General features: G+C 37.3%; 1 protein-coding gene across 1 annotated transcript in view; it reads left to right on the top strand.

Annotated features, from left to right (window-relative positions):
• The window catches only part of LOC137615426 (uncharacterized), a 48,703-nt gene extending 29,560 nt beyond the window's left edge, over positions 1-19,143 (top strand). Inside the window, exons 5-9 of the mRNA XM_068345295.1 lie at positions 11,962-12,213; positions 12,930-13,677; positions 14,016-14,258; positions 14,713-14,922; positions 15,046-19,143. Of these exons, the coding sequence (XP_068201396.1) occupies positions 11,962-12,213; positions 12,930-13,677; positions 14,016-14,258; positions 14,713-14,922; positions 15,046-15,282 (1,690 nt within the window). The 3' untranslated portion in view covers positions 15,283-19,143. The remainder of the gene's footprint in view (positions 1-11,961; positions 12,214-12,929; positions 13,678-14,015; positions 14,259-14,712; positions 14,923-15,045) is intronic.
• Positions 19,144-19,964: the final 821 nt, after the last annotated feature.

Consider the following 19,964-nt stretch of genomic DNA (forward strand, 5'->3'; position numbering starts at 1 on the left):
TAAGGTAAAGTAATACACTTGATTTTCCTGTAAATAAAGATGCATATAAGGCAATATAATCAAGACTAAATTTGAGAAGCTTCATCATCACAATTTTTTATTTTTGTGACCACTCTTGTTAAGAATCAAGAAGATTGTTTATAGACATTCTCCACCTTTCTATCCGATCGTTTACGCATCCAAGGCATTCACTTAAGTATAAAAACACGATTACCAACTAGCTCCGGAGAGCTTGGGGAGCAGGTAAGAAAGCAGAAGACAGCCTTCGAGTCCTTGCCAGAGGGTAGACACGTATGTTTGTAGCTCTAATCTTAATTGGAATCTTTACTTGTACCCGAATGTCACTTGACTTCTTTGCGACATTAATTTGCGACTCGAGACTAACGTTTGCACCTCGTCTGGAAGCGATTTTCTTCAGGTTAATTGGTTGTTAGGGTTCTTCAAGGTAAAAAAAATCATAAAAAAAGGTCTGATTTGAGACGTGTCATGGTATCGTAAGATATCAAATCATACAGTTACTCAGGGGTAAGAGTGGGTAGCTGGTACTTGTCTTCGAATTTTAATGTAGATATCCAAAGAGGGTAGATTTGATATTTCATTGCTTATGATAGAACGTGTCTTAGTATTTCATGACTGAAATCTTTTAGCATTCTGGAATTAAAAAATCTCGCGTCTACTTGAATTTAGGTACTATTTAGAACATCAGTAGTTGAAATTGTTCTCAGTAACTGGAATTCATTTTTTCCATCGACAGAAATTGAACTTTTCATTTATAAAAACAAGTGAAATTTGATCTGATGTGATTGAAGTGATCCTTTCACCCCTTGGAATTGAAATGTATCTCTTGGCCTATTAGAAATAAACGAATTTGTTGACCTTCAGAAATGAGAGCAATCCTTTGACTTTCTCAATTGATATTAGACCTTTACTCTACTAAAATGAAAATGACACTTTATTATTATTATTATCATTATTATTATTATTATTACTAGCCAAGCTACAACTCTAGTTGGAAAAGCAAGATGCTATAAGCCCAAGGGCTTCAACAGGGAAAAATACCCCAGTGAAGAAAGGAAACAAGGAAATAAATAAACGATTTAAGAACTAATGAAAAATTTAAATGAAATATTTTAAAAAACATTAAAACAGACAATTCATATGCTGTATAACTATAAAAAGACTTATGTCAGCCTGTTCGGATTTAAATTGTGCTTATAAGTTACTGCCAATCTAAAGAAAAGTTACATCAATATTTCTTGGATGAAAAGGGGCAACTGACTGACTAACTGAAAAGGTGCTCATAATCTAGAGACACAAGAGACAAGGTTTATTGACACTGCCAAAACGTCCCATTTAAGAGAGAGTAGTTTTTGCTAGGTATGAAACTGGGTCCTGCTAGTAAAAACAGCTAATTCCTACGAAGGTAACCTCCTCAGGGCCTTAATACACTGTCATGGGGTAAAATTCCAAACGGGATGAGGCCACACTTGCGGAAATAGCATTGTGAGCAGATATACCAGACCACACTCATACAAGGGCTCGAATTATCTTAACAAGATAAGGAAGACTTGAAGATATATTAGACGACTTGACGAAGAGATTATGATAAAAAAGTATATGAATTTCAGAACAGGCGTATAGTTTGTAATGTTTACATTTCAAGTACATGAAATGATTCTTTTACGACTTTGAAGAAATAAAATATATGCGTTTTATTGGGTCATCGAGGAAAATTGAAAGAATTTTTAAAGATTAATTTGTGTGATATCACTGGAATAAGAGAAGAAATTATTCGAAAAGTAACTAGAATTTTATGAAGTCTTCAATCATTTTTATCACATTTCTTCAAATAATTTATGCGATTTCCAAATTGATTTCATGAAATACTATCGCATTACTTTAGCGCCTACTCAGAATATTTGAGGTTACATGAGGAATACATGAAGAATAATTAAAATTATTTTGGAAATTTACTGAGAAATCGTACTTAACTTCGGGTATTTTTTTTTTTTTTTTTTTTTGCTGTACTAAATCACTTTTGAATTCTTTCAGTGAAATGTATTAATGGAAACAAATTCAAAACCAAATAGCTAATGAGTGACCATATCTCTCTCTCTCTCTCTCTCTCTCTCTCTCTCTCTCTCTCTCTCTCTCTCTCTCTCTCTCTGGGGTCAGCGTAACTCATCAGCTGGCCAGAGCAACAATAGGAGTCTTTGTGAAAAAGCGTTTGCTGTAACCATGTCAACATTACTCCCCACCCCATTCTCTCTCTCTCTCTCTCTCTCTCTCTCTCTCTCTCTCTCTCTCTCTCTCTCTCTCTCTCTCTCTCTCTCTCTCTCTGATATGTGATTTAAGATAATCAAGAACGAAGCAAGTACTATTATTCTCTCTCTCTCTCTCTCTCTCTCTCTCTCTCTCTCTCTCTCTCTCTCTCTCTCTCTCTCTCTCTCTCTCTCTCTCATGTGATTTAAGATAATCAAGAACGAAGTAGGTACTATTATTCTCTCTCTCTCTCTCTCTCTCTCTCTCTCTCTCTCTCTCTCTCTCTCTCTCTCTCTCTCTCTCTCTATGTGATTTAAGATAATCAAGAACGAAGTAGGTACTATTATTCACTCTCTCTCTCTCTCTCTCTCTCTCTCTCTCTCTCTCTCTCTCTCTCTCTCTCTCTCTCTCTCTCTCTCGATTCTAGAAAACTAGCAACGAAGCAAGTACTACTATTCTCTCTCTCTCTCTCTCTCTCTCTCTCTCTCTCTCTCTCTCTCTCTCTCTCTCTCTCAACCCACACACTTCACTTTCCTACTCCAAACAGTTCCAACTCCCCTCCCTCCCTCTTATTTTCACGGATAGATGGCGCTCAACTTCCTGTAGAAGCAGCAACAGCGCCACTCGACCTACCAGGCTGTTTCCGCAAACTCGCTAATAGCGCAACAACCCAATCATTCGAGTTTCCCGTTACTTTTCCGTCCGCAATACGTTTCCGTTTTTTTTCCCTCGAAGGAGAATCGCGTGGATGAAAATTCTGGAGAGAATTGAAAGGAGTTTTGATGAATCGGCAAAATTTTAGATAGTTATCTTCGACTCATTATGGTGGATTTATTTGATTTTTCTTTTTTCTCAATTACTGGTTTGGTTTCAAGTCGACTTTTTTTTACGGGATTTTAGTGGGGAGAATTATAGCGATGTTTTTTCTCACTGGATTTATTCTTTTGGTGGAGATGAATTTCCTGTTTGTTGGAACAGATTTGAAAGAAATCATTTATAGATTCTAAACCCAGCCACCCACGTTTAGAAAACTCATGTTTATTTTAGTCTAATAAAACTGAAGCCGAATATACTAATCTACTCCAACTATCTCATCAGGTATTTGATAAAATCAAAACTTAATTTATTAACGGAATACAAACAAAAAATTACTGTTTATCTGGTAGAGTATTTAAAAGCTATTTTCCTTCTAACTTTAGTTCGTAATTTTCAATGGGTTCTTTTCCCCTCCAAAAAAATTTGCAAAAACAATAAATGGGAATTCGATTTTTTTAGAAAAAGAATCTGTATCTCATCCTTGATACAGCCATAACAGGATGAATACAGGGGTGAATGACGTGTTTTACATACGTACAAAAGCAAACATCTATGTAAACACACACACACACACACACATATATATATATATATATATATATATATATATATATATATATATATATATATATGCTGTCCGTGTCTGAACATTATCTGATAAAGTATAAATTTAGTTCGTCCTGAAGAAAGATCAAAATCTGAAGAAAGTATCATCCAGGGTCTATAGACCTTGGTGTCAGCATAACGGAAGACTGGCTGAGAAAGGAAGACGAAAAAGAAAGAAGAAAATAAAAGAATAACAGGAGGAAAGCAGAGGAAATGCAGACGTAGATAAAAAAGTAGAAGACTGAACTATGTTTAGTCTCCAGTGAAATGTTCCCACTATACAAAAAAAAAAAAAAAAGTTCGGTCTGTGATGGCCGGGAAAAACGGGACATTCTTTCCCACACACAAACACACAGTTGATGTCACCTCAGGACGCGCATGCGCGTGCGCTCGTGTATTTGACCGTCTGCGCATGTCTCAACCGAGCCTTCGACTGTTATCAAAATGTTAAAACAATTTAAGAGTCCACATTCATTGGCCGCACGCAATTTTCGCCAAATCGAGTTTCGCACCGAACAATAAAAAGAATGTTGGTAAAATGTAGAGAATTTGCACTCGTGACATACCGAGGATGTTTTTTCCGTCTTGTTCCCATGGTGCAACTGAATGTTGAATTTAAACATCTTTTATTCCCAGAGTGCCATGAGATATAATGCACACCTGGACGTATTTCGTTAGGTCACGTCACTGAGACCGAAGGAAAAAGTGGTATTCAAAAACTCTGTGTTTTTGCTGAATTCAATGACCACCGTGATCTTCCTTCAAGGTCAATTGTTAAGTTGGATTTGGATGGTCATTTTATTTATCAATTCCACATTTGTTTCTATATAAGTATAGATTATAGGGATTCGTTATATCTATTCCGACCAACATACAGCAATTGAAGTACAGTCAGGACACACAAAATGAAATTACAACTTTTTTCTTGGAATGAAGCTTTATCCTATGACTACATTAACAATAGAAAAATACAAGGAGTGAGGGATTCGTTTTATCCATTCTGACCAACAGTTGAAGTACAGTCAGGGCACACAAAATGAAATTACAACTTTTTTCTTGGAATGAAGTTTTATCCTATGACTACATTAACAATAGCAAAACTACTAAGAGTTACTTGTAACAATCAGGTTACACCAATGAATTTAGCCTTCTGGAAGCTTTGTAAACGTAATAGAGTCTGTGTGAGCAAATTTTGTAGTGATTTTTACCCTTTTTGAAGTCTTGTAACCGTTCAAAACAAATGGATAGGTATCTCAACTTGAGTTTATGGCTGGATGCAGTTTTTAAACCTACATTTAATTTGGTCACCGATGCAGTTTGGCATTTAAAATCGCACACACAGAAGTAACAGAGGTATCACAGAGGCTAATAATATAGTTAATAAAACTGTTTCAACATATTCCGTACCCGAGTATACACGTTAACTTTTAAAACCAATACATGGGTTTTTCGACTTTTGATTATGACAGAAGATGGAGATTTATACTTTACCCGAATTTGATTTCTGATAGAGTTTTACCTTTGATATGACACAAATAGTAGATAGAGGTATCACAGGGGCTAATAATAAAGTTAATACAAATGTCTAAATCTATTCCATACCAGAGTATACAAGTTTATAAATTAAATTGTTCCAACTAGGAAATCAGATTAACTTCTGTATAACACGTTCAAATTGAACCCATTTTAATTAAAACTAATGTCTAAATCTATTCCATACCCAAGTATACAAGCTTATAATTTCAATAATTCAAAATAGGAAGTCAGATCAACTCAATATAACACGTTCAACTTGAAACTATTTTAATTAATACAAATGTCTAAACCTATTCCATAGCCAAGTATACAAGCTAGTTTAATAATTCAAAATATGAAATCAGATCAACTTAAATATAACACGTTCAAATTGCAACCATTTTAATCAATACAAATGTCTAAACCTATTCCATAACCGAGTATACAAGCTTACAATTTCAATAATTCAAAATAGGAAATCAGATCAACTTCCATATAACACGTTCAAATTGAAACCATCTTAATTAATACAAATGTCTAAACCTATTCCACACCCGAGTATACAACCTTATAATTTCAATAATATAGGAAATCCGATCAACTTCAATATAACACGTTCAAATCGAGACCATTTTAATTAACCAATGAACGAAGAGAAGATCGACGCAGATCGAGAAGAACGTGAGAAACAAGGAAACAAAAAGATCAACAGGAAGCACGTTCTGTCAATTTGTGTGTCAGTGTGTATTCTCGCCCCTATGACGCCTAATGTCAAACCAACGCCAAAAACAAGCCGTTATGACCTTCCGTAAATAGTCATTTTCCCCCGTTGCTGGATAGGGAGGGGAAATGGGAAGTGGATAAGGTGGGGAGGGGGGTGAATGGGCAGGTGGAGTCACTGGCGAAGAAGAGCCACTTGAATAGGCAAAAAGGGTGTTGTACAAAACAGCGGTAACATAATGTACTTATGTACTCCCATTGTTAAGTTAACCACTCCCTTCCTATTCCATGTTACCCTTTTTTTACCGTAAATCATAATTTTCATGGTCCTTAAAGGTTTAAAGGCCCCTCATGAATGGCAGAGGCAAGGGACAGTGACACTGCCCTATCAAACAGGACAATGCCCTGGAGACTGACCATATTACATATGATCAGCGCCTAAGCCACATCTCCACACAAGCTAGGACAAAGGCGGGACAGGCAATGGCTGTTCATGACTCAGCAGATAGGCTCACCAAACCCACTACCCTTAGCTCACAAGGATGGCGAGGTTGCAGCGACCAAAGGAACTAACGAGTCTGAGCCGGACTCGAACCCCAGTCTGGCAATCACCAGGGCACCTAGGCAAAAGGGGTGTTGTATAAAACAACGACAACGTATGTAGTTATGCACTCCCATTGTTACATTAACCACTCCCTTGCCATTCTCTGTTACCCTTTTTTTTACCGTAAATCGTAATTTTCGTTGTCATTAGATTTAGGAGTCATGGCCGAACGACGTAAGACCCACATGAACCACCGTGGAGAATCTCTCTCTCTCTCTCTTTCTCTCTCAAGACCCACATGAACCACCGTGGAGAATCTCTCTCTCTCTCTCTCTCTCTCTCTCTCTCTCTCTCTCTCTCTCTCTCTCTCTCTCTCTTCATGGTTTAGAACAGTTACTGATCTCTGAACTTGTATAGTTAATTGCGAATGCGCGTGGCTCCCTCACACACGCGAGTGAATAAAGGTAGTTTGGCATTTTTGTGTTGTTTTACGCTTTAGTATAAGGTTATCTTTAGCGTTACCATGATGTATGATTGGCGTATGCGGTCGTATGGCATATTCTACTTCTATTCTAAGATATTCTAAATACGCATATTCGAATAACGTAAGAGGAAATTGGGTAATTATAAACGTGCCAGCAAATATTGGGCTGAAAGCGGAGCTGGTAATGAAATGGAATAAAATTATATTCTTGTAAACTATTCTCGTGTGGCAATCCACACACACAAAGCCACGAATCCCCTAACCTGACGCTAGATAACACTCTTTTGTAATAATGATCGAATACTTAAGCATATCAGTAAACAAATGCTTAAATATATCAGCCCTTTGGTAAAGAAATAGGGTTATCTTCATAATCAAAAGGGAGCTTGTTGCTTCGAGAGTCGGGGATTGAAAAACGGCTTTGCAAAGAACCGAAAGAAGACCATGTTTGCTAGTCATAAAAAAAAAAAAAAGAAGAAGAAGAAACCGTAGAGGGGAAACAACGGCCTTTTGTCTTTCCCACTGTTTGGTCATAAATCCTTGGTTCATAACTGTTCGTTAAAGGTGTCGTGTCAAAGGTCACGAGATTGCGCGCCCCACCGCAAACCTTTGATGACTCTGAAGAGCGGTATGGGGCCAAGAGTTCCCCAAAGGTCGTCTCGACTCTATTCTTTTCTGTCTGCCTCGTTATTGTCCAGCTAACAACTTGGATTTGGATTCAGGAATTTGGGCCATATGGCCCGGCACTGGGGGCCAGAGGTCAATTCAGCACCCAGGTGTAAATGTGGAACGCCAGATATTAACTTGAAATTAAATTTCTTTTGAAAGGATGTTTTCAAAATTTGAGAGCTGCAGCCATAGAGGAGTTGTGTGTTATTACTTTTATAATTCCCATGCATTGTTTGTTACTAATAATGATGCCTTGCAATATTAATTTTTAGAACCAGATCTCATTATCTTTTGTTATTCATAGCCACTATTGTTGTTTAGTCCTGAATATTTTTATGATGGTTACTTTATCTATTTCATTTGTAATATTGTCCTTCTTTTTTTCCTATTCATATTTGTTCCATATCAATTTTAAAGAATTTTAAATTAAGAATTGGAAAAATAATTTTATAGAGCAATTGAAAGTGCTTATGAAAACTTCTTTCCCAGCAAATGATTTGACGTTACTAAATCTTACTCGACTGACACTTGGGTCTCAAAACCTCAGCCAATTGCACCACCCAATGCTCATTGTTGGTTTCAGTAAATCTTTGTTCATCTCTCCCGAAGAAACAATTTATCTTTTAAAGATTTAAAAAGGTAAAATTAAAATTCTAGGAACAGTTCATCAACAGTTATATAGATCAAAAAAATTCTCCTGATGTCTAAATTTCCTTAAAACAATAATTAGATATGTAGGTTCATCATCATTTCCTATGCCTATTGACGCAAAGGGCCTTGGTTAGATTTCCCCAGTCGTCTCTATCTTCAGCTTTTAAATCAATACTTCTCCATTCATCACCCCCTACTTCGCGCTTCATAATCCACAGCCATGTAGACCTGGGTCTTCCAATTCTTCTAGTGCCTTGTGGAGCCCAGTATGGACCGGCAGGGGTTCACTTGCCTTAGATAGACACTGCGCATCACAAGGAACTGGCTATCCTTTGAGTAATTAATACACTTTCATTCAGAACGTGATTTTGCTATAACTAGTGTTATAAATCAGCTTAATAAAGGTTTACGTGAACTTTTCTCGTGTGATTCAATTTGTCACTTGGAAGTACGGCTAGATTTTTACATTTTATGGTCTGAATTAAGCTGTTCAAATAATTAATTCAAAGTCTATGTAAGTTAAAAACACATAAATAAGATATATAAAATATTTTCCATTTGGATATAAAATTTTGGTCACTTGGAAGTAAGGCTAGGTTACTACATTTTATGATCTGTGACTTAAGCTGTTCAAATAATTAATTCAAATAGTCTATGTAAGTTAAAAACACATAAATAAGATATATAAAATATTTTCCATTTGGATATAAAATTCTAAAGGCTTCACGTTTTTGTCCTGATTGATCTCCACAGCAGGGATCAAATTATCTAATTCTGATTACAGTTGAATTAGATTCCAAATTGCATTTCATTGAGTTTGTATTTAATCAAAATGGCAGACTGACATGTCATTTCTCTAGGTGACATCAACAACATCCTTCCAATCGTATCCAAATGGATTTTCACTTGACTAAAGGGTCAATTCGTCCCGTAACGACGTGTCACGGCGATAGGTCTTGACACTCGAAGAAACTAAATTGGATTCCTTTCAAATGCATCTTCAAGATTCTTCAGTCAATGACCAAAGGGACAGACAACCCTTCTAATCACGATGGTTTTATGGTAGAATGTCTTGACACCTGAACAAACTAGATTGGATCTCATTCTTGTATGGATAAGAAAAAAATCTTGCGACTCATTGCATCTTTTCAACATTGAACGTTGATGACTGTGCACAAATTTTGTATGGGGAGAGGGGATGTAAAACCATAGAAACGGGCCAATTTAACGTCTGTAACATCATTCTGCTTGTTTATCTCATCAAAGGAAATCATGTTTGGACAGAACAGGCCCTCTCTAAAAGTCAATCAGAGCCTCATTTGCAGAGGGAGAATGAACTCGGTAGGAAGAATTCTCCTGTTTAATCTCCCATCCAAAATGTTAGTTTTTTCCCATAGAATAACGTCCAATAGGGTGAAGTGTCTACCTACTGGAAGCCTGTAGGGTTCCCTATAATGAGCGATAGTAAATGAAAAACGTTTTTCTTATAATAGCCATTCTAAACTCACATCCAAAATGTTAGTTTTTTCCCAAAGAATAACGTCCAATAGGGTGAAGTATTTATCTACTGGAAGCCTGTAGGGTTCCCTATAATGAGCGATAGCTAATGAAAAAACGTTCTTTTTATAAATAGCCAGTTTTTTGCATTCACGAAGATTCCTTGAACTCCCCCGATGAACTCATTCACAGACAAGAAAAAAAGTCCTAATGTCAAGTCAGTGACGTAATGGCAAACAATTTCACGGCCTTTTTGGTGGGTAAATAGTATGGCCAACGCGCGTTCTAAAGGTCCTCGCCCTTTTTCCGTGTTTTTCTTATCCTTGCCTTTGTCTAACGAAGAAAGCCAACTTAATGGAAGTTTAAAGAACTCTTCCGTTTGAGATTTTGTATTCAGATATGTGAAGTTTCCCGATCACGTAAACGAGATTGTGTCAGTTATATACAAGCTATTTATGCCGATCATTAAAGGACATAGATAAATAATACAGAATTGGATGCTATCAGACTGTACTGCATTTAAATAACGCTAACTGATTTTTTGGTTCAATTCTCTCTTTACTGTTATTATTATTATTATTATTATTATTATTATTATTATTATTATTATTATTATTATTATTATTATTATTAGACTCCGTACACATTTTGGCAACTTCATTCATCACAGTTTGAATCTATCTATTAATATAGAATATATTTTAAAGACTTAATTTATCATGGCCTAGTATGTACTATCATAGGACGTATTACATAACCAGCTTCAATCGTCAGAATCCATTATTCCACAAATTTCAGAAACGTATGGAATTTAATCATGAAAATAGCTCATGAAACAATAGAGGACATAAGACTTCGTATTTCTTAATTCCCATTTCGATTTTCTCAATATTTCTGAAGCATCGTATGGAAATCAATAATGAAAAAAAAACTCATGAAACAATAGAGGAAATAAAATTTATCCTTTTTAAATTCCCATTTCGATTTTCCCAAAATTTCTGAAACATCGTATGGAAATCGACCGTAATAAAAAGCTTATGAAACAGTAGAAGCAATAAAATTTCATTTTTCTTAATTCCCAATGCCATCTCAATTTCGCTAAATATAACATTGAAATTCATAAAACAGTAGAGGAAATAAAATTTCACATTTTTTAACTCCCATTTCGATTTTCCCGAAATTTCTGAAACATCTTAGGAAATCAACCATAAAAAAAACCTCATGAAGAAATAAAATTTCACAATTTTCAATTCCTAATGCCATTTCCATTTCCCTAAATATAATACTGAAATAGATTAGCGGGATAGGAGAACAGGTGCCACATTTAACATGCTTTCAGACATGCTAAGCGTAGCGGGTTAAGAGACGACCGCTATTCTTGGAGGCAAGACAGCTAGATCCAGATGTAACGTTTAGTAATTGTCTTACGCTAATCTTAGTCTCTTTTCTCAACGGAGTTTTCAAAACGGTGTCAATTGAGTATTCCATTTGATTTATTTATATATATATATATATATATATATATATATATATATATATATATATATACATATATATATATATATATATATATATATATATATACTGTATATATATATATATATATATATATATATATATATATATATACATATATATATATATATATATATATATATATATATATATATATATATATATATATAACAAAGTTTGTCTTCCTAACTTATTTACCAATTAGATAAAATATTAACAAAAGAAAGGTAGAATAATAAATAAGAAAATAAAGGAAAATACTTGAGTTTCTCCATCAAACATAGAACAGCTCTTCTAGGAGAAGGACACTCCAAAATCGAACCATTGTTCTCTAGTCTTGTGTAGTGCCATAGCCTTTGTACCATGGTCTTCCACTGTCTTGGGTTAGAGTTCTCTTGCTTGAGGGTACACTCGGGCACACTATTCTATGCTAGTTCTCCACTTGTTTTGTTAAAGATTTTATAGTTTATATAGGAGATATTTATTTTGATGTTGTTACTCTTCTTAAGATACTTTATTTTTCCTTGCTTCCTTTCCCCACTGGGCTATTTTCCCCGTTGGAGCCCCTGGGCTTATAGCAATCTGCTTTTCCAATTAGGGTTGAAGCTTAGCAATTAATAATAGTAATAACAGTAATAACGGGCAGTATAATAACGTTGGTCTTTTTCCCTCCTATCCACAGGTCCGCTAATTTCAACAATGCCACTGGCGACTGCCGAATTTCTGACATGGACCGCCACACAGCAGTAGGCACCGGATCCTTCAGGGCAGCCGACAACAACGACTTCTTGGAGAACAACTGCGTCGACGACCCCGTCAGGCTGTGCGAATTCCAGAAGATGGAAGGACGCATTCTCAAGACAGTGGATTCCGTCTTCCAGGATGTCGACAGCTTGGAGGATTGCAAGAGACTTTGCCTCACTGCTCCCTACAGGTACGAGAGAGAGAGAGAGAGAGAGAGAGAGAGAGAGAGAGAGAGAGAGAGAGAGAGAGAGAGAGAGAGAGAGAGAGAGAGAGAGAGAGGGTAATTTACTAGAAAATTTCATTTAAAACTTTTAACATATTACGTTTAGCACACGAGAGAGAGAGAGAGAGAGAGAGAGAGAGAGAGAGAGAGAGAGAGAGAGAGAGAGAGAGAGAGAGAGAGAGAGAGAGAGGGTAATTTACTTGAAAATTTCATTTAAAACTTTTAACATATTACGTTTAGCACACGAGAGAGAGAGAGAGAGAGAGAGAGAGAGAGAGAGAGAGAGAGAGAGAGAGAGAGAGAGAGAGAGAGAGAGCATGTAATGGTACTTATAGTTTACCCAGTTCTATTTGAACATACAGGATAAATCAAATTCAATCTAAGGTGTACGAGTCTAATTTACACGTGCTTGACGATACCCTGGTTAATCAAATTAACAAGTAATATCAACACTTTTTCCTTCCTTTCATCTAGCTTTCGTAATTGTGCTTGAATTCCCCTTTTTATCATTGTATCCCTCACTAACGTAAAATAATTCTATTTTATCTTATCATTTTCTAAGTTTTTATTACGAGTTCCTTAAAGCCTCATCTATCTATCTTTGCTGTCACATCAGTCTATAAAGACGCACAAACCATTTTAATTGATAATCTCCTAAACCCAATTCTTACGCCATTCATCAGATGCCACTCCTTCGACTACGGTGACACCGGAGATGACGTGTGCCGTCTGTCCCACCACGCCGCTGCCACCCTCACCCACATCGAAGAGCCCTACCTCGACATCCCCGGCTCAGCCACCTACGAACTCTCCTCCTGCTACAACGTCACCATCGAGTGCCGATCCGGAGACATGGTGGCCAAGATCAAGACGTCTAAGATCTTCAACGGCAAGATCTACGCCAAGGGCTCCCCCAACACCTGCGTCAATGACATCGAAGAGGCCCTCGAGTTCGAACTCCGCATGTCCTACAACGACATCGACTGCGAAGTCGAGAGAGACTCAGCCTCCAGATACAGCAACGACGTCATCATCCAGCACCACGACATGATCGTCACCTCCGCTGACCTGGGATTGAGCGTCCACTGCCAGTACGACTTGACTAACAAGAGCGTCAGCAACCGAGTCGACCTCACTGTCGATGGCGAAATCAGAAAAGCCCTCGAGGAGGGAAGCACCGTCGACTCTCCAAATGTGATCATGAGAGTGACCGACCGCAATGGAGATGAAATTGACGACGCCTCTGTAGGAGATATGTTGCAGCTTCGCTTCGAGATCGTCGACAGGAACTCTCCCTACGAGATCTTCGTTCGCGACCTGATTGCCATGGACGGAAGCAACACCAACAACATCACTCTTCTGGATGGACGTGGATGTCCCACTGAGATGTCCATCATGAGGCCTCTCCTGAAGGTGGACAACACTGGCAAGGTAGATTTTTACTCTTTATGTTCTACATATTTATTTTGTTTTACCTGTTTCCCAATCAAACTATTGCTAGAAGATGATGGGTGGATCTAAAGTTCAAAACCAGAGATAAAAATAATTGGCAAAAACTCAAACGTTCGCTCAATTCATTTAAGATCTTGGGAGCTACTTCCGATACCTCAAAACTATTTTCATTATTCTAGGCTTCGTATATCTATATCCTTGCCTGGTAGCTTCCTTATCCTCTACTGTCAGAAGATTATGTGTTGATCTGATACAAAGATATAACCAGATGAAAAACATTTGCGAAAACTTAAAGCGTTTCCTCAATTCTTTTCCAGGTCTTGGGTGCCACTTTCGATGCCTTCAAATTCCCAACCAGCAACGTTGTTCAGTTCAGGGCCTTGGTAACTCCTTGCTTGCCAACCTGCGAGCCTGTCATCTGTGACGTCATGGACTTCGGCGGGCAAATGCGTCAGACAGAAAGCTATGGTCGCAAGAAGAGGGAGGCCCTTCCATTCATCCTCGAACATTCCCACCCCAACTACGTTGTTAGCTTTGTTCCAGGGGAACCCCACCAGGAGGTGATTATTCTATTCAAAATTACTTCACAGTTATATCATTTTAAATACATCAACTAGCCTACTGCTAAACAAATTAAAACTTCCACTGAAGTGATTAGTTGGAAATTGAAAAATAATATTTACTCCTCTAGACTTGGTAAACAATCATTCCCAAAATTCGAATACACTCAAAGATTTTAATATTATCAAAGAGGTTTCAAAATTATGCATGTCTTTATAATCTTCATGGAGTAAACAAATTTATTAATACACTGTAAATGCATCAAGGCCTTTACACTTGATATATAAAATCATGAACTAATGTTATAAAGAAATGGAAACTGTTCGATAGGCTATAAAGGCCAAATTCTATCTCCTTCAAAATTATGCATATACAAGGACAATAGCCAAATGTACAATATCATCATCCTTAAACTGACATGTAGAAACTAATGAAGAGTCTATTGTGTGGCAGGTAACGATGCTGAATGCCCTCACTGCTGATATTGCCTCCCACGAGATGCACTACAGAAAGAAGAGAGAAGCTGACCTCGAGATTCCAGAAGAGCTGTTGGTGGTGCAGTCCATCAAGATCTCCGATAAGTTCGGCTTCCGAGGAGGACGTGGCCAAACCCCAACTCGAGAGAACTCCATCAACAAATTCGATTCAGTCAATGAAAATAATGTAAGTTGGCTTCAGTGCAGCAAAAGATTATTGGATATAAATCGGTCATATAAATAGTCCAGTGTGTGAGTTTAAGTTTTACCTCATGACTATCTCTTTTCTCCCATCTACTCAACGTTACAGGCCAAGAACGACAACGAAATGGTGATGCAAGAAGACGTTTCTGGCACCTGCATCAACATGATGGGTCTAGTCTTGGCCTGCTCAGTCTTCCTGATTGCCCAGTTGGTCATCATCGTGGCATGGACTGCTGTCTGGCACCGCCGTCGCAGAAGCAAGCTCGAGGAACCCCTGAGCCCAACCACAACCACCGAATCCCTCAGGAAACTCTACGATTCAGGATACCCAAGAAGAATCTAACGCTTTCCCGCCTCGGCCACCAATGTGCTACCAGGCGCTTTTCGACCAGCGGTGTTCGGCTCCTTCCGAAGGCGAGTGGCGAACGAAAAGAGCCTGGTGGATGTCCAGGTGCTACAAAACCAATCTCAGCAAGTTTCCGAAAGGCGCCATCGTCCAGGGCATGTCCGACAGGATTCGCTTTACCCGATGGAGATCGTGTGAGGGATGCAAAAAAATGATTAATCTGAATTGTCTTTAAACGTTTAGCTTTTTGGGGATTTTCTAAGATAGGAGGCTTTTCATAGTTCAGCGAAAAAATAGAGGCTTGACTACTTGCTGTTTAGGAGCATTCGTGCCCAAGATATAACCGTTCTTTACGAAGTTTTTGAACTAATTGATTTTAAGGAATTATGGAAACTGATGGAAAACATGGATAGAATATAAAAACCACCAGAATAACATTTCAGGTGGTCAGGCGAATCTGGAGAGCAAGTTTGAGGGATTCTTTTAGCATTTTTATAAAATGGAATGAGGGATTTTTTAGTAGATATTTTGACGGCGCTCTTCAATAAAAAAAAACATTCGAAGTGGATAGTCATTTCTATTTTCGGGCATTAGAATGGAATGATCTCCAAATATAGACACTACAAAATATGAAAATGGTAAATATACAAATAGAAAACAGAGTACCAAGGGCATTATTTCTTTGAGTACTTCAAAAGAACTCTTGTACGATGATATATAGAATTAAGTGTTGTTTTCTTATTATTCTTTATAACTAAGCCACAGCAACTGTAAGACGTGACGTAATGTGATACTGGACAGGTCAAGGGAAGAATGTTGGACTTAAAAAGTAAATAACTCATGACGTCTACGTTTTATGTATATCTAAGCCCAATTGTTTCCTCGTAAAAAAAAAAAAACGTTTTTTTATTGACTTGCAGACTGACAGGCGATTGGTGATGGTAATCTGGGATTTTTTTTTATTTCTTAGCGATGGAGAAAAGCGATGGTTTTCGTTACGCACGAATTCTTGCAAGAATTTAAGAGGACGCATCCATGTTCAATTGATAGCAAAAATTCTCTCTCCTTTTTGGGAAAAAAATAGATTTGTCTTTGTTTCTGAAATGCTCTTCTTGGAACACATGCCAAATTAACAGCAGCTTCCAAGAACTGAAACATATCAGTGGAAGATAGCCTCAAGTGTTTCTGGAACACAACCAGGGAGATAAACCCACTGATAGCCTCAAAAAGTTTCTGGAACACAACCAGGGAGATAAATTTGTTCAATGTCAAGATAACTTCCAAGTGTAAATAAGCCAACGCTTTCCTCTCCATCCAATTGGTGCTGGTGATGTCTGGGGCTGGGGATGGCAAGTCTATGTCTACAAGAAGTCTACTGTATGTTTACAAGTAGACCCCACTTTTGATAATCTACATTCAAACATGACCTTCCACAACATTTGTTTCTTCAGTCTAAATTAACAAATAGATTACTGACTGGGACCTCGTAGGTAGATAGTATAGGAACAATGATGATAGCACAATATGTGATATGCTTTCTAGTAATTGACCTTTAGCAAAAAACTTTATGAGAATTAGTATATTTAGACTAACTCAAATTTAACCCTTGCTTGATAATTCAGCTTTTTTTTTCTTCAATTGGTATTATATTTATATCAGGGTATTGAATTTGTATGTCCTTATCAATCCTTTCAAAGTAATTTCTTACAATAAAGCTTTTAATATCATGATGGTTATCTAGAATCGATTTTTGTGCATCTTTGTATAGAAAGAATGATAGATATCTAGTTTATCAAAGTAAGTTCAGCTTATCAAAATTGAATAGGATACTTCAAACTATACCTGGCCTCATATCTGCAAATAGACGCAATGCTTTCTGACACTTGCCTGCATGAATAACGCTTCGAATGCTTATAGCGCAGCAATTTATCCAAGTTATACTTTGTTGCATCGCTTTTGCTAAATAGTTCTCTACGCATGTAGTGAAATGCTCATTAGAATTTTTTTACGCTTATTAATACGCACAAACACCACTGACAAAACGTCTCAATAACACGGCGTTTTGTCAAGCCAAAAAATGCTTTGTCAAAACACTTGATAATGCTTACACCTGCACTTCTACCTTTTGCTTTACTAACACCTAACTAGCCATGCAATCGTGCTTATTAACTAAATGCTTACTAACAAATAATGCTTCGCTTGCTTGCATCTGCAAAGAACGCTGCCATTTCTTGCTGTCACATAATGCCAACTAACCTTCATTGCCGTGCACACTAACACTTACGAGCTTCTAGTCTAACACACACAAGCACAGAAAAGCCACTAATCACTACGAAATCGGCGACGCTTTCAGTTCTAACACCTAACACCTATGATTACTCACTAACACACAGTAGGATTACTAACAAACACCTAGAGCCATTCTGTCGGGCCTCAATCTCTGCAATGGATTCTTTTGTTTAATTTTTTTCATCGGGTGAAGGTTCAGTCAATATCATTCCCTTCATCAATTGCCTAATTTTAATCTCATTGTTGATACCCTAATGTAAATAACCGCTTCCCGTATATACGAACTAGTTATGCATGCTTCTTTCTAGCTCCATTCTAAGAGACAAAAGATAGGACGAACCCAGAAAGACCAGAAAAATCTTTGCTTCATAATTTGGTGCAGTACTGGTACGCCTGGGAACCAGAGCTCGTCCAACAGTCAAGGCTCTCGGCATATTGATTCTTTTGGCATGACGAACTTGGCGTGGCAGATACAAAATACTCCGGCATGGAGTTTACAATGAAAGCTCGTCGAGATTTGTCTTTGAACACTGGAATGATATCAACTTGCTTAGAATGAACTGTCTGTCGTGGACTCATTGTGGTCCCCTGTGCATGTTCACGATGGCACTGCGTATGCTCACGACGGCACTGCGCATGTTCACGATGGCACTGCGTATGCTCACGACAGCAATGCGCATGTTCACGATGGCATTACGTATGCTCACGATGGCACTGCGCATGCTAACTAAAGTTTTTCTTTTGCCTATTTATAATATCATGCCTGTAGATAATATATACATTCCTCGTAGGTACAAAATTCTTTCCTTCTATGCATAGTAGAGCTTTTAGAAGCTTTTCCTTTTGGATTGTATATGTGGTCCCATGATGTAATTGAAGTAGATATTCCGACACATCCTGCAAGATACATGCAATTGAACACTGCATCAACAGTCTTCTCAATAAAACGTAATGAACAATTAACTATTGTAAAATAGGGAGGATCCTTAATGCATACACATACTGTTGCGTTTATTTGCAGGATCTCGGGATATACACAACTTTTATTTACACGTATACGTATTTATTTGATCTATTTATATTCTTATTTATTGATTATTTATTGTATGTTATTCAAATGATATTCGAATATTCTATATACATATATATATATGTACATATGTATGTATATATAACTGTATATCGCTTGTTGCGATTTTTCTTGTTAATTTTGCATTTTTATACATTGTTGCCAAGTGTTTTTTTTTCTCTACGACATTGGATTCGTTCAGTGTACTTCGATGGCTCAAGTTCTTTCTACCAAGAGCCTTGCTGGCTGTTTCGTGTCAGCAGCAGAGGGTAACTGAACGCATCTTCGTTTCTCAGTGACGTGTGAAATTGGTGCGAGAGAGACTATTGAACGGAAATGACGTCATTTGTGTACGTGCATGATGAATGAGAGCGTGATTGTATCCTATTTTTTTTCTCAGCGACTCGATAGACAAGGGCGTGCTAGAGGCATTTTTTATATAATTAGTTAGGTAATTGAATTGATAGTTTAAGGCTTGTTTAAGGTAATTGTACCAAAGTAACTCATTAAATGACAATTACACAATTTTTTCAGTGGTTTTAATTCATTCATCCTTGGAATTTCCTCTACAAAATAATGAACATAAATATTCTTTGATGTATATCAAATGATGATTAAAAATTTGTTGAAAACGAAAAGATACCTAATAAAATATACGTGACTCGATAATTGCCAGTATAAAAATCAGAGGAGCTTTTAAAACAATAGATTGTTTTATAGCTCACAAAAAATGTTGAAAGTGAAAACATTCAATATGAGAATGACCGCCAAAGAAAATGAAATGGAGAGAAACAACCTCAGAACGGGCTGACATTAACCACAGGAATTTGTGCAAAACATCATCATACATTTTCCATGTTAAATTCTGTTTTCACTGTGACTTTCTTACTCTTCCCTGGTCTTAACCTAAGAGGTCCCCTTGATGATACATTCGCTTCAAGAGGCCCCTAGTAAACCAGCACTTAAAAGTGTGTAAGAACCAACTCTTGAGGGCGTATATAAATCAACACCTGATGGTATATGAACCAACACTTGAGGGTCTATGGACCAACACCTGAGGGTGTATATAAACCAACACATGGTGTATGAACCAACTCCCGAGGGTGTATATAAACCAGCCCCTGAGGGTGTATATAAACCAACACCTGAGGGTGTGTATGAACCAACACCTGAGGGTATATGATCCAATACCTGACGGTGTACATAAACCCACACCTGAAGGTGTAGATAAACCAAACCTGAGGGTGTATGAACCAACACTTGAGGGTGTATGAACTAGCACCTGAGGGTGTATATAAACCAATAACTGAGGGTGTATGAA

The sequence above is a fragment of the Palaemon carinicauda genome, chromosome 21 (assembly GCF_036898095.1).
Source record: "Palaemon carinicauda isolate YSFRI2023 chromosome 21, ASM3689809v2, whole genome shotgun sequence".
Lineage (NCBI taxonomy): Eukaryota > Metazoa > Arthropoda > Malacostraca > Decapoda > Palaemonidae > Palaemon > Palaemon carinicauda.